Source organism: Emys orbicularis, chromosome 10 (assembly GCF_028017835.1).
Source record: "Emys orbicularis isolate rEmyOrb1 chromosome 10, rEmyOrb1.hap1, whole genome shotgun sequence".
Lineage (NCBI taxonomy): Eukaryota > Metazoa > Chordata > Testudines > Emydidae > Emys > Emys orbicularis.
The window spans coordinates 7648259-7660544 of record NC_088692.1 but is presented as its reverse complement, the minus strand read 5'-3'; the positions used below and the strand labels follow the sequence as shown (position 1 = coordinate 7660544).

The 12286-nt window shown below is 44.4% G+C and overlaps 1 protein-coding gene across 2 annotated transcripts in view; it reads right to left on the bottom strand.

The window, feature by feature from the left end:
* PEMT (phosphatidylethanolamine N-methyltransferase) overlaps positions 1–12286 on the bottom strand; it is a 97171-nt gene that overhangs the window by 24274 nt on the left and 60611 nt on the right. For both annotated transcript variants that reach the window (XM_065412138.1, XM_065412139.1), the window contains exon 4: positions 11111–11256. In XM_065412138.1, the coding sequence (XP_065268210.1) occupies positions 11111–11256 (146 nt within the window). The remainder of the gene's footprint in view (positions 1–11110; positions 11257–12286) is intronic.

Below are 12286 nucleotides of genomic sequence, written 5' to 3'. Positions count from 1 at the left end.
TGGAGTCTGTTTTTGAAGTTTTTTTGTTGGCGTATTGCATCTTTTAGGTCTGTACTTGAGAGACCAGGGAGGTTGAAGTGTTCTCCAACTGGTTTGGTTCAATGGCTCTCAGCGCCCCCACTATACACATTGCTCCAGCACCCCCGCCCACTGATTTTAAAGCTGCATGTTCAGTAGCAGCTGACTGGGAAAGGAAACACATGAAAGCAGAAATACTTAACTGGAAAAAAATATTCTTGGGGGAGAATGGTCAATGTGTATCTCAAGATGCTATAATGATCAGAATAATCACCACCCGTCATCACACCGTGTCACGCTGATCTCTTAGCTCGGATAATGCCTCACGATTTCAAATATAACTCACTTGGTTAGGGACATTATTATGGTTGTGTGTGACGATGATGAAAAGCTTTCAGAGCTGTCAGATCCAATCAGCAGCAGGTGAGCACTGACACAGCTATCTTACACCGCTATCTTATAGTGACTCCTCCATATCGCTTTGAAAACAGACTGGAAAGAAAATGGCATGCAAAGCAAAGCTTGAATTGCTTCTAAGTTTTATTTTGGGATACAGAAGGGAATGCAGGGTTATCGCTCAAGTGGGACCTTAAAATGTGTGTGTTGGGGGGGGGGGGAATGTTTGTTGTATATATGGAAGCTCTGAAGAACATAATCTCCTAGAAAGAAATCCAGTGTTACCTGCCTCCAGAGAAGTGGGACAGAGCGATACTCCACCAAGAGTGAAGTAGAATCAAAGCCTCAACTTGCATCACAGGCAGACTGCAATATGGGTTACAGCAAGATCTCCGCTTGGAGTGAATGAAGGACTAAATGAAAAAATGATTTCAGGGTAATGGGCTTGTCTTCCTCAGGGAAATTGACTGGAATAGTTATTGCAGAATAGCTTCCCATGTAGACCCTATTCCAGAATAAAAACGGCTTTATTCCTCCAGAATAATTAGCACACTGCCAAGACTCAAGGCGGGGAGCTATTCCACTATAGCTGTTCTGGTCAATTTCCCCACGTAGACAAGGCCTAAGAGGGCTGGACAGTACATGGCAGCCTGTCTGATCACACATTGACCTCGGGCACATCCCAGAAGCTTTAATGTAGGAATCGGTCAGATTTTGGAACCGGTATCTGAAATGCTTTGTTGGTTCCACCTCCAACACATCTCTCCTCATTCAGGGCCCTGATATGGGAGGAAATTTCACTCCTACATGGCTTAAATATGCTTATTTGTTTTGCAAATAAGCATATTAAGGCACAATTAAGCTTCTGCTGCTGGCCATCAGGGCAGAGAAGCAACATCGTTAATCAGAATAAAACAGGCCGGAGCATGATTAGACCTGGGAGGCAGGACTCCTGTGTCCTATTCCCAGTGCTGTCACTGACTCACTCTGAGACCTTTGGCAAGCCACATAATCTCTGAGCTTTAGTAGAATAATAATAATAATCATCATAATACTTCCATAGCTCCCAAGAGTGTAGTGGGCTTAATGTACATTTGTAAAGTGCTTGGAGATCCTCCGATAAAAAGCACTATAGGAGGGCAAGCCATTATCATTATTATTGTTGTTATTACCTGGATCATGCTGCACTTTCCTTGGCCTCACACAGTGCAAAACATTTGCTTCCAAGATTAAACAGCTCCTGTCCAATTAGACCAGGCTGGATGGCTTTGGCTATATGCGATTAAGTGTAATAATTGCCTGGCACAAATGTTATACATTTGAGCTGTTCTCTTAGTTGCTTGGCAATCATCTTCTGAGTCACTTCTATAGACTGTGTTGAAATGCTCCGGGCTTCACCACAAATACCACCAATACCATATGTCCAGCTACATATATGCCATGGACTCAATTCCTGCACCTTCTTTGGGTATCTCCAGGTGCAAAATACTTTTTCTTACCCTCCTGTCTTTGTACTTGGCTGTCAATGCCTCCATTCATTGCACAACGCTAGCTCCTCCAAAGGTCAACGGCAAAAAAATGCACCTATCTTGCTGGCACTGGCTTATCGGTAGAGTTATGCCTTGTGGGGGCTGCACTGCATAGATCTCCAAGGAGGCAAATGCTGCATAATTTGCGAATCCCTGTTCCAAACAAATAAACACACACGCAGCCCCGTGAGTTTGAGGAGCCTGTTATTAACATTCCTCAGGCCTGCACCGCTGCTCAGTGGGAGCTCTGACCTAAATCATCACAGTTAAAAAACAAAAGGAAAAATACCTTGAATACCCTTCTTCAAAAGCAAGCCAAGTCCTAGGAAAAACAAACCGGCATTCATTTTGGCCAGCCTGAATGATGACACCCTGCAGCAAAAAATACCACAGGCGTGGCTTTTAAAACATAAGAACATAAGAATGGCCATACTGGATCAGACCAATGGTCCATCTAGCCCAGTGTCCTGTCTCTCACAGCGGCTAGTGCTAGAGACTTCAGAGGGAATGAACAGAACAGGGCAACGCTTCCCTATTCAATTTCTCTGCACCATTCACGATTGTCTAGACCTCTATCATATTCCTCCCTTAATCATCTCTTTTCTAAACCTGCCTCCTTTTAGGGCCTGCAAAATTATATCCGCCTTTTGTCTGGTCTGACAGCAAGGGCTGTCTTACTATGTGTATGTACAGCGCCTTGCACAATGGGGCCGTGATCGCAGATGGGACCTCTAGGCACTGTCATAGTACAGATAAATAATAATGTGCCTGCAAATAACCACGCATACAAATAAGGAGAACTAGACATCCTAGCTATGTGAACATGCCTTGAATCGGGGCATCTCTCTAAATCTACATTGGCACTCGCATCTATTTGCTCCCACAATACATTTGTTTACCGTTGACTATTAAAGTAAATTTGGGCTGCTATTAATGGAGGCAACAACATATGCCGACTCCCTGCACAACTCTGCTAAGCAAAGCATGTTCTTTGTCACAGGGCCACAGCGAATCAATTCCATTGCCCTGCTTTCAAACTAATTCTTACTGCACTAAGAGGCTTGAAGCTTTGTGGAGAAAAGCCTCTGGTCTGCAGCTGAATACTTCATACAGAGGAAGGCAAAGGCAAAGAAAGCTTCCGGTAATGCCACGCTGCTTGTACTGGGAGCTTCTGGAGAAGGTAAATGCTTTTGCTGCACGGGTATGTTTTATCTTTGGCAGGGACAAATCACAATGGAGATGAAGTCTGAGTACGGAGGCTAAATCAATGGCAGCGCTGATAATGGGAAGAATGCGAGCGTCTGCCAACCCTTGAAACAAGTAACAAATCAAAGATTAGAATGTGCATGGTGCAGAAAGGAAAAACAAATCTAAGAACACTGAATGGACCATTTCAGCTAAGAAGCTTTTAGTCAATATCAGTGATGTAGCAATCTCTGCAGTCCAAGATAGCCTTTCCTGACACAATACTGTCCTCCCTCAGCCCGGCAACACTTTACAAAGGGGGGCTCATGGGCTAAAATCTTAGATCCAAACATCTTCCCCTCCCCCGCCCCCCCAAAAATGGGAAAGATGAACCTGATGGCAAATGAAATTAATGAACCAAATGACATTAATAGGCAGCAGGTTTAAAACAAACAAAAGGAAGTATTTTTTCACACAACACATAGTCAACTTGTGGAACTCCTTGCCAGAGGATGTTGTGAAGGCCAAGACTATAACAGGATTCAAAAAAGAACTAGATAAGTTCATGGAGGATAGGTCCATTAATGGCTATTAGCCAGGATAGGCAGGGGTGGTGTCCTTAACCTCTGTTTGTCAGAAGCTGGGAATGGGTGACAGGGGATGGATCACTTGATTACCTGTTCTGTTCATTCCCTCTGGGGAACCTGGCATTGGCCACTGTCGGAAGACAGGATACCGGGCTAGATGGACCTTTGGTCTGACCCAATATGGCCGTTCTTATGTATCTCAATTTTATAAATGGCCCTGGGTCTTGCTAATGGGCTATATCTAAACCCCAGAAATTTAGACTCAAACTGTGGGGTGTTTAGGAGCTTGACTGATCTCTGGCTCAGATACTTCCCAGGTTCTAGGTAAATGTCATTTCTAAAATCTCTAATAAAATAATATCTCCCCACATTGGAAATCAGTTGCATTGCCTCCAAGTCCCTAGGAAGCCTTCTGCTAGGGCTGTGCCAGTGTTCAATGGGGCTCAGATCTCAGGTTTCACTCCAGGTTTCTCCCTTTAATGAACAATAATAGGATGGCAGAGATCTCAGGTTTCACTCCAGGTTTCTCCCTTTAATGAACAATAATAGGATGGTAGAGATTATGAGGCTTGGGGGCACCGATCTGGATGGACGAAGAACTTGATGGAACCTTTTCCCAATCTCAGACTGAACTTCTTGTGACTGTTTTGAGATTTGAAATAAGTTTGGTTTGTTGTTTTCATAGCTGTGATTTTTATATATATTTGGTGCTTCTGCAGTTCCTGGTTTAAGCCAAAAGTGGAAGCAAAATCCCAAGATGGGGGCAGTTTTTGCAGCATTTCCAGCTGGAACAATGCCAATATCACCTGGTCATCTCAGGGACAGATCTGGTAAGATTTTCAGCCAAAGGGGAGTGGAGAAGCTTTACATAACAATAAATAACCCTAGCTCTTATAAAGCACTTTTCTTCAGAAGAGATCAAAGTGCATTATAAAGGCGGTAGGCACATGTTACATGTGGGGAAACGAAGATGCAGGGAGAAGTGACTTGTCCAAGGTCACCCAGCAGGCCAGTGGCCAAACTGGGACTAGAACCCGGGTCAGTCTCCTGAGTCCCAGTTCGGTTCTCTAACCACTAGGCAACCCTGCTTCTCTTCAAGCCCTGAAACCTCTGGTGGACTGTCCACTGGAGCATCTCTTTCTCTGAGGGTGAAATTTACCCCTGTGCTGAGTGTCCGCACAAGCCCTGGGCACCACTTGAGTCTCGAGGAAGCCCCCAAAATTGGGAACAGTCCTTTCTCAGGAAGTGGGAGGTTGGGATCTGCAGTCTTGGTTGGGGCTTCCAGCTCCTATGTTCGTAGGAAAGAATTCAAGGTGCCCGTCCACCCTATAGGGGTTATTTTGGATCTCTGTGGTTCAAGAGCAGTTTAGTATATACACCTCTACCTCGATATAACGCTGTCCTTGGGAGCCAAAAAATCTTACCGCGTTATATCGAACTTGCTTTGATCCACTGGAGTGCGCAGGCACACCCCCCCCAGAGCACTGCTTTACCGCATTATATCCGAATTCGTGTTATATCGGGTCGTGTTATATCGAGGTAGAGGTGTATATGTCAGGCTTTCTACAGCCTCCTCTGGAAACCACCTCTGCTTTAGCTGGCTATAAAGCCTCATTACCACTGCTTCTCTGTAGAGACTAATAAGTTTCAATGTAACCCACCTGACAGCGTTTGGTCAAGTTGGGTTTACTTGCAACCATGGTCAATGCTTTCCTTGCTGGAAGGAATAATGCATAGATGGGAGAGAGATGGACTGAAAAATACACTCCTTCCCTCATGCAAAAAATCCCATTACCTCATTTAAGGCAACTATCCACCACTATGCATGTCAGAAAATAGGGCAAACCGCACTGGAAGCGAACATTAAACTAGAATTCCAGCAAGTGTTTATAGCTCTGCAAATTGCTCCAATTGTGAAGGCACAATGAGGAAAGGAAATGCTGGTGAGCCAGCCCCAGTGACCGCTGAGAAGAATTATTTTGTGGGCAGGAAAGAAAATGAAGCTGCATGAACTGAAATGAACAAACTCAACAGCCGCAAAATGGAGCCTGGAACCAACACTGCTGGGTGGAAAATTGGGTGGCACAGAAAAACTTGTTTAGGAAGAGTGACTCATTGTCGTCCATAGGCTCCAACAGTTTAGCCTACATTGAAAAGGCAAAATGCTTTGCCATTTCTAAGCAATTTAAATGTATTATTTGAAGAGGCCAGTCCAGAAGCTATCTGCCTAGCCAGATGCTTATATGGCCCCCATCATTGTAACAGAAGACAAAAGGAAACTTGATTTTGCTGAAGGGTTGAATCCTACTCCCATACGTTTTCGAGGCCGTTGGGTGTTTCAGGCTTTCCTCTCCCTTGGATGTAACGCAATGACCTCATTCTTACGGATCAAACACAGCTTTCCTAACCCAAAGCAAAATGTAGATCCCACCAGCGCTAGGGAACTCACCCCGCTTCTTTCTCAAAGATAAAGGTGCCCATAGTTTCAAGGAACGAGCAGAAATGCACACTCAAAAGACAGCTCCATAACTGAGAGGAAAAACATTTCCTTGCTGTCCTGGAGTGCCATATTTGGGGTCAGGAAGGAATTTTCCCCTGGGTCAGATTGGCAGAGACTCTGGGAGTTTTTCACCTTCCTCTGCAGTATGGGGGCAAAGGTCACTTGCGGGTTTAAACGAGTGTAAATGGTGGATTCTCTGTAACGTGAAGTCCTTAAATTATGATTTGAGGACTTCAGTAACTCAGCCAGAGGTTACGGGCCTATTACAGGAGTGGGTGAGTGAGGTTCTGTGGCCTGCAACGTGCAGGAGGTCAGACTAGATGATTATGATGGTCCCTAAAGTCTATGAGTCTCAAAAGAGAATAGCAGGGCTTCAGCACTGCACTTGTTATAGCTGGGTCTGCAGTAAAGTTCAAGTTGGTGGCACATAGCAGTAATTCTACTGCAGAGGTGAGTTCAGGGCCCTATAGAAACCAGACAAGTCCATTTCCCTTCTGGGATGCTCTGTTTCAGCGGCACTGCTCATCCCTTCCCTATTCTCCCCTTGGATTGCTCAGCTGTGTACATGTGAGGTCACCAGCACAAGCGACGTTCCCTCCATAGTCATGGCTGGGCAAAGGGCTTACGGTCTCATCCATGTCAAGAGAGTGTTACACCCAGCATAGAAATCTGACCAATTAGGGGAGTGGGATGTTTTTCCCCTGCTGAGTCATGATAGCCTCTAAACTATAGAATCTCAGCTATAATCCAATTTCATGGCAGAGGGAGCTTCTGAGGGTAGAGGTGAATATGCAATATTTGATCTAGGCTAGCCACTAACGTTAATAAATCCAAGATCTTCCTTCTTCCCTACCCATTTACACACAGAAGAAGTGGTCTAAGGGGAAAATTGGAGCCATGCAGAGAGAGTACTCTTCGCATTTCCACTGAATCTGACTCCTGTTTGTTTGTTTTTCCATGGAAATTCAAATCCAAAGGATCCGTTGAGTCAGCCATGACTCAGGTTCGATGGAACTAATTTGAGACCTGTCTAAATACACTGGTCTACAATTTTTGAGAAGTCATCTGCTTCAGAGATAAAATGTGCTATTTATTATGTATTTTGATGTGCTGAATTCAAATATGATAATTAAAACAACTGATTGGCTACTGTTTCTAAGATATTTAAGTTTTTACATTTTATGTCTATGTATATTGTGTAGATAGTAGAGTTTTAATCATAAATTGTAAACCTAGGTCTTTTCATGTGTTTATGGTTGCTTTACATGATAATATTTCACCTGTCCTGTTTATGTAACACTTTAAAAATCAGCAAAAGGGTTATATAAATAAAATTTATTATGAAACAAAAGGCAAAAAACTATTATGTACATAGTTTAGTCCTATTCAGTGTCTACTCGGCGCTTCTTGGCTTGTCTCTTGTATTCATTAAATGGAGCATCTCTTGTCACTGTCCAGCAATAGTCTGCAAGCATGGATGGGCTCCATTTGCCCTGATAGCGTTTCTCCATTGTTGCAATGTCCTGGTGAAATCACTCGCTGTGCTCGTCGCTCACTGCTCCGCAGTTCGGTGGAAAAAAATCTAGATGAGAGTGCAAAAAATGTATCTTTAGTGACATGTTGCAACCAAGGCTTTTGTATGCCTTGAGGAGGTTTTCCACTAACACCCTGTAGTTGTCTGCCTTGTTGTTTCCGAGAAAATTTATTGCCACTAACTGGAAGGCTTTCCATGCCGTCTTTTCCTTGCCACGCAGTGCATGGTCAAATGCATCATCTCGAAGAAGTTCACGAATCTGAGGACCAACAAAGACACCTTCCTTTATCCTAGCTTCACTTAACCTTGGAAATTTTCCACGGAGGTACTTGAAAGCTGCTTGTGTTTTGTCAATGGCCTTGACAAAGTTCTTCATCAGACCCAGCTTGATGTGTAAGGGTGGTAACAAAATCTTCCTTGATTCAACAAGTGGTGGATGCTGAACACTTTTCCTCCCAGGCTCCAATGACTGTCGGAGTGGCCAATCTTTCTTGATGTAGTGGGAATCTCTTGCACGACTATCCCATTCGCAGAGAAAACAGCAGTACTTTGTGTATCCAGTCTGCAGACCGAGCAAGAGAGCAACAACCTTCAAATCGCCACAAAGCTGCCACTGATGTTGGTCATAGTTTATGCACCTCAAAAGTTGTTTCATGTTGTCATAGGTTTCCTTCATATGGACTGCATGACCAACTGGAATTGATGGCAAAATATTGCCATTATGCAGTAAAACAGCTTTAAGACTCGTCTTCGATGAATCAATGAACAGTCTCCACTCATCTGGATCATGAACGATGTTGAGGGCTGCCATCACACCATCGATGTTGTTGCAGGCTACAAGATCACCTTCCATGAAGAAGAATGGGACAAGATCCTTTTGACGGTCACGGAACATGGAAACCCTAACATCACCTGCCAGGAGATTCCACTGCTGTAGTCCGGAGCCCAACAGCTCTGCCTTACTCTTGGGTAGTTCCAAATCCCTGACAAGGTCATTCAGTTCACCTTGTGTTATGAGGTGTGGTTCAGAGGAGGAGGATGGGAGAAAACGTGGGTCCTGTGACATTGATGGTTCAGGACCAGAAGTTTCATCCTCTTCCTCGTCTGACTCAAGTGAGAATGATTCTGGTGCATCAGGAACCGGCAGTCCTTCTCCGTGGGGTACTGGGCGTATAGCTGATGGAATGTTTGGATAATGCACAGTCCACTTTTTCTTCTTTGACACACCTTTCCCAACTGGAGGCACCATGCAGAAGTAACAATTGCTGGTATGATCTGTTGGCTCTCTCCAAATCATTGGCACTGCAAAAGGCATAGATTTCCTTTTCCTGTTCAACCACTGGCGAAGATTTGTTGCACAAGTGTTGCAGCATATGTGTGGGGCCCACCTCTTGTCCTGATCTCCAATTTTGCAGCCAAAATAAAGGTGATAGGCTTTCTTAACCATAGTGGTTATACTGCACTTTTGTGATGCAAAAGTCACTTCACCACAAACATAGCAGAAGTTATCTGCACTGTTCACACAAGTACGAGGCATCTCTGCTCACTTTGGCTAAACAGAAATGTGTCCCTTTGCAAAATCAAACACTGACAAATAAGAGAGCATGACACTGTATGATTTCTAGAGCTGATATAGGGCAATTTGTTCAGCAGAGTGATGTAAGCTTCGTTATGATTGCATCATCCATGACTTCTAGGAATAACATGATGCAATTCATCTCATGTATGACGCAATACCAGCTTCAGATTGCTTCATTCATTGTTTTGCCTAAAAAGCAAGTACTGTCCAAACCCAGTTATAGATTTATTCATAGATCCAGTCAAAGATGTATTTTAGTCATTTCTGGTTTAAATTGAGATCCCTTCCCTTTATAACTCACTTATCCTCCGCCATTCCCAAATCAAGGGTCGTATATACTGATCCAATAGCATATCTTGAAAACTAGAGCCAATCAACAATTCTAAGCATCATTTTCCTTCTCAGTGACCCAGAATTAGTAAAGTTTGACTACATTTATTTCAGAAGCATTTTGGCTGTAGAGCAGTGATATCAGGAGTGTTAAACCCATTTTAATTCTAGAGTGACACCTGCTGGCTGAGTACTATGGGTTTTAGAGAGACAAGACGGGTGAGGTAAATATATCTCTTCTTCAGAGTCCTGTTTATCTAGGGACCTGAAGAAGAACTCCGTGTAAGCTCAAAAGCTTGGCTCTATCACCAACAGAAGTTGCTCCAATAAAAGATATTACCTCACCCACCGTGTCTCTCTAGTATCCTGGGACCGATACGGCTACAACAACACTGCAAACTATTAATGGGCTCATATTTCCTGACCAAATAACCATATTTACACAGCGCCTGGACACAGGGAGGAGGGGAAATAAGGCCCCCAGGACTCTGGCTCTCTGGTTTCAAGGCTCTAGGTATCAGGAGTCAATTAGGGTCCCTCCATCTGGAAGAGGAAATTGTGATGGAGGAGCTATTCACAAGGTGGCTGTCAGACAAATGCTGGTGGGAAGCCAGTGAGTGCTGGGTGACCAACAAACATGGAGGACAATCTATTAAGGAATGAGGAAGCACTGACTAGTGGCCAGACTGTGCATTCTGGAGCCCTGGGTTTTATTCCTACTTGCAAGACCTCGGGCGAGTCAATACATCTCTCTGTCCCCTGGCTTCCCCCTTTGCAAAGTGGGAATGATCATTACCTCCCTCCCTTCTGATGGGGGGGGCGGGGCAAAGATTTTCCAAAATGACTAAGTCGCTTAGGTACCTACATCCCATTTTTTTTCGGAAGTGCCCAAGGCATTTAGGAACAGAAGTCTCCTTGGAAGTCAATGCACATTTGAAAATTTTACCCAAGATCTTGAAAACTGGTCTCTTGTCTGCTCTCCCTGGGTCAGATAGCCAAGGTCATTAGTAGTTTTGGGTGGCTCACTTCTCAGTTGAGGCACCTGAAAGGAACCTGAATTTCAGAATCGGTTGAGCACCCGTCCCTTCACGGCGTCTCGAGCTGGACCGCCAAAAAAACAACAACAACCGAGCCATCCAAAATATCCAATCACCTTTGAAAAACACAGGCTAGATGCCCCCAGGACCACTTTCTGTGGCTACATCTACACCACGATTTGGGGTGGGGTTTTCAACTCCCAGACCCGCAGTAGCTCAAGGAGAGCTAGCGTGGGTATAAATAGCAGTGGAGATTCAGTTGCACAGGCAACAGGAGCCCGGCTTAGCTGTGCCAACTACCTACCTACAGGGTTCCGGATGGTTTGTAGTCGGCATGCTGGGAACAACACCTCTAGTTCATAGGGTAGACATGGTTTGTGAAAACTGCATCATGCGTGCCCGATGGCAGCCTTACCCAAAAATGTCCCGATGAATCCCAGTGCTAAAAAACTGGAGATGACGAACAAGAACCCTATTCCGAGAACAGCCAAGCCTGCGTAGTAGACAGACAGGCAATCCAGACCTTCCAGCTTCGGCTGGCTCCTCATGGCTTCCGTGAAACTGTAGGGGGGGGGGGGGAAATAAAATGGAGACCTTTAGTTGCAGCATCTCTAACAGCTTTTCTGGCATCGGTAGGGAATAGAACATGGAAAATAAATTTGGTAGAAAGACTCTTTTTTTCCCCATCTGGAGCTAAGCTCAGAATACAGCTCGTCGGACGTGCTGATTACTTCCCGAGAAAAGCCAAATGTCAGAGGTTTATGAGCAATGAGAGCAGTGGCTGACAGTCATTTTTACTTGGAACCCAACACAGGGCTAAAAATAGTAGCATGTTTAAATGCATTTTGTGTCACGCACGTGAGCTTCTGGGAAAAAAAAAGTCACCTGCCTTGTCCACATTTATTGCTTCAGGCTGTAAAGCCTGACGGGAAGGCAGGACTTTCACAAGAATTAAGAGCTACAAAAGACCTGCGGGGTTATCTTGTCCATCCTCCCCTGTATGCCCTTAACAAAACATTTTGCAGTGCTAGACACAGGCTCAGGAATGGTTCACAGCTGGAACGTGAGATTAGAAATTCAAGAGGGAGGGTGGGTCTGGACTGGTGAAAAGCCAGTGGGGAAATTCTTCCCAGAATATACTTGATACATGTAGCCTACCATAACTTCAAGCAAGCACAGGTTTACAATTACATGTTGACTTTGACATTTAGGATCCAATCCTCTATTGACTTATTACTGAGTGTAATACTTATGGCCCGATTGACTTAAAGGCTATGCCCAGGAGTGGGGGATGGCAGGATCAGTCTCCCAGGCAGTACTGATAGAAAACATTTACATTTCAACGGGAGATAGTGCTATTATTAGGAAATGGAGAAAAGGAAAGAGGACTTGCAAGTTTATGCACATTATTTCTATGAAAATTGTTGCCATGTGAGGTCACCCTGGCTGCTGCAGAGTACCGAGTAATGATTTTTACAAAGTGGTCCCTCTGAGCTGTGCATGTGACACTGTACCTATTCTGCGTAACTCCCTTCACTAACATATCCTTATGGCCCCAATTTCTGTGAGCGGACCGAGTACAACTTTATTC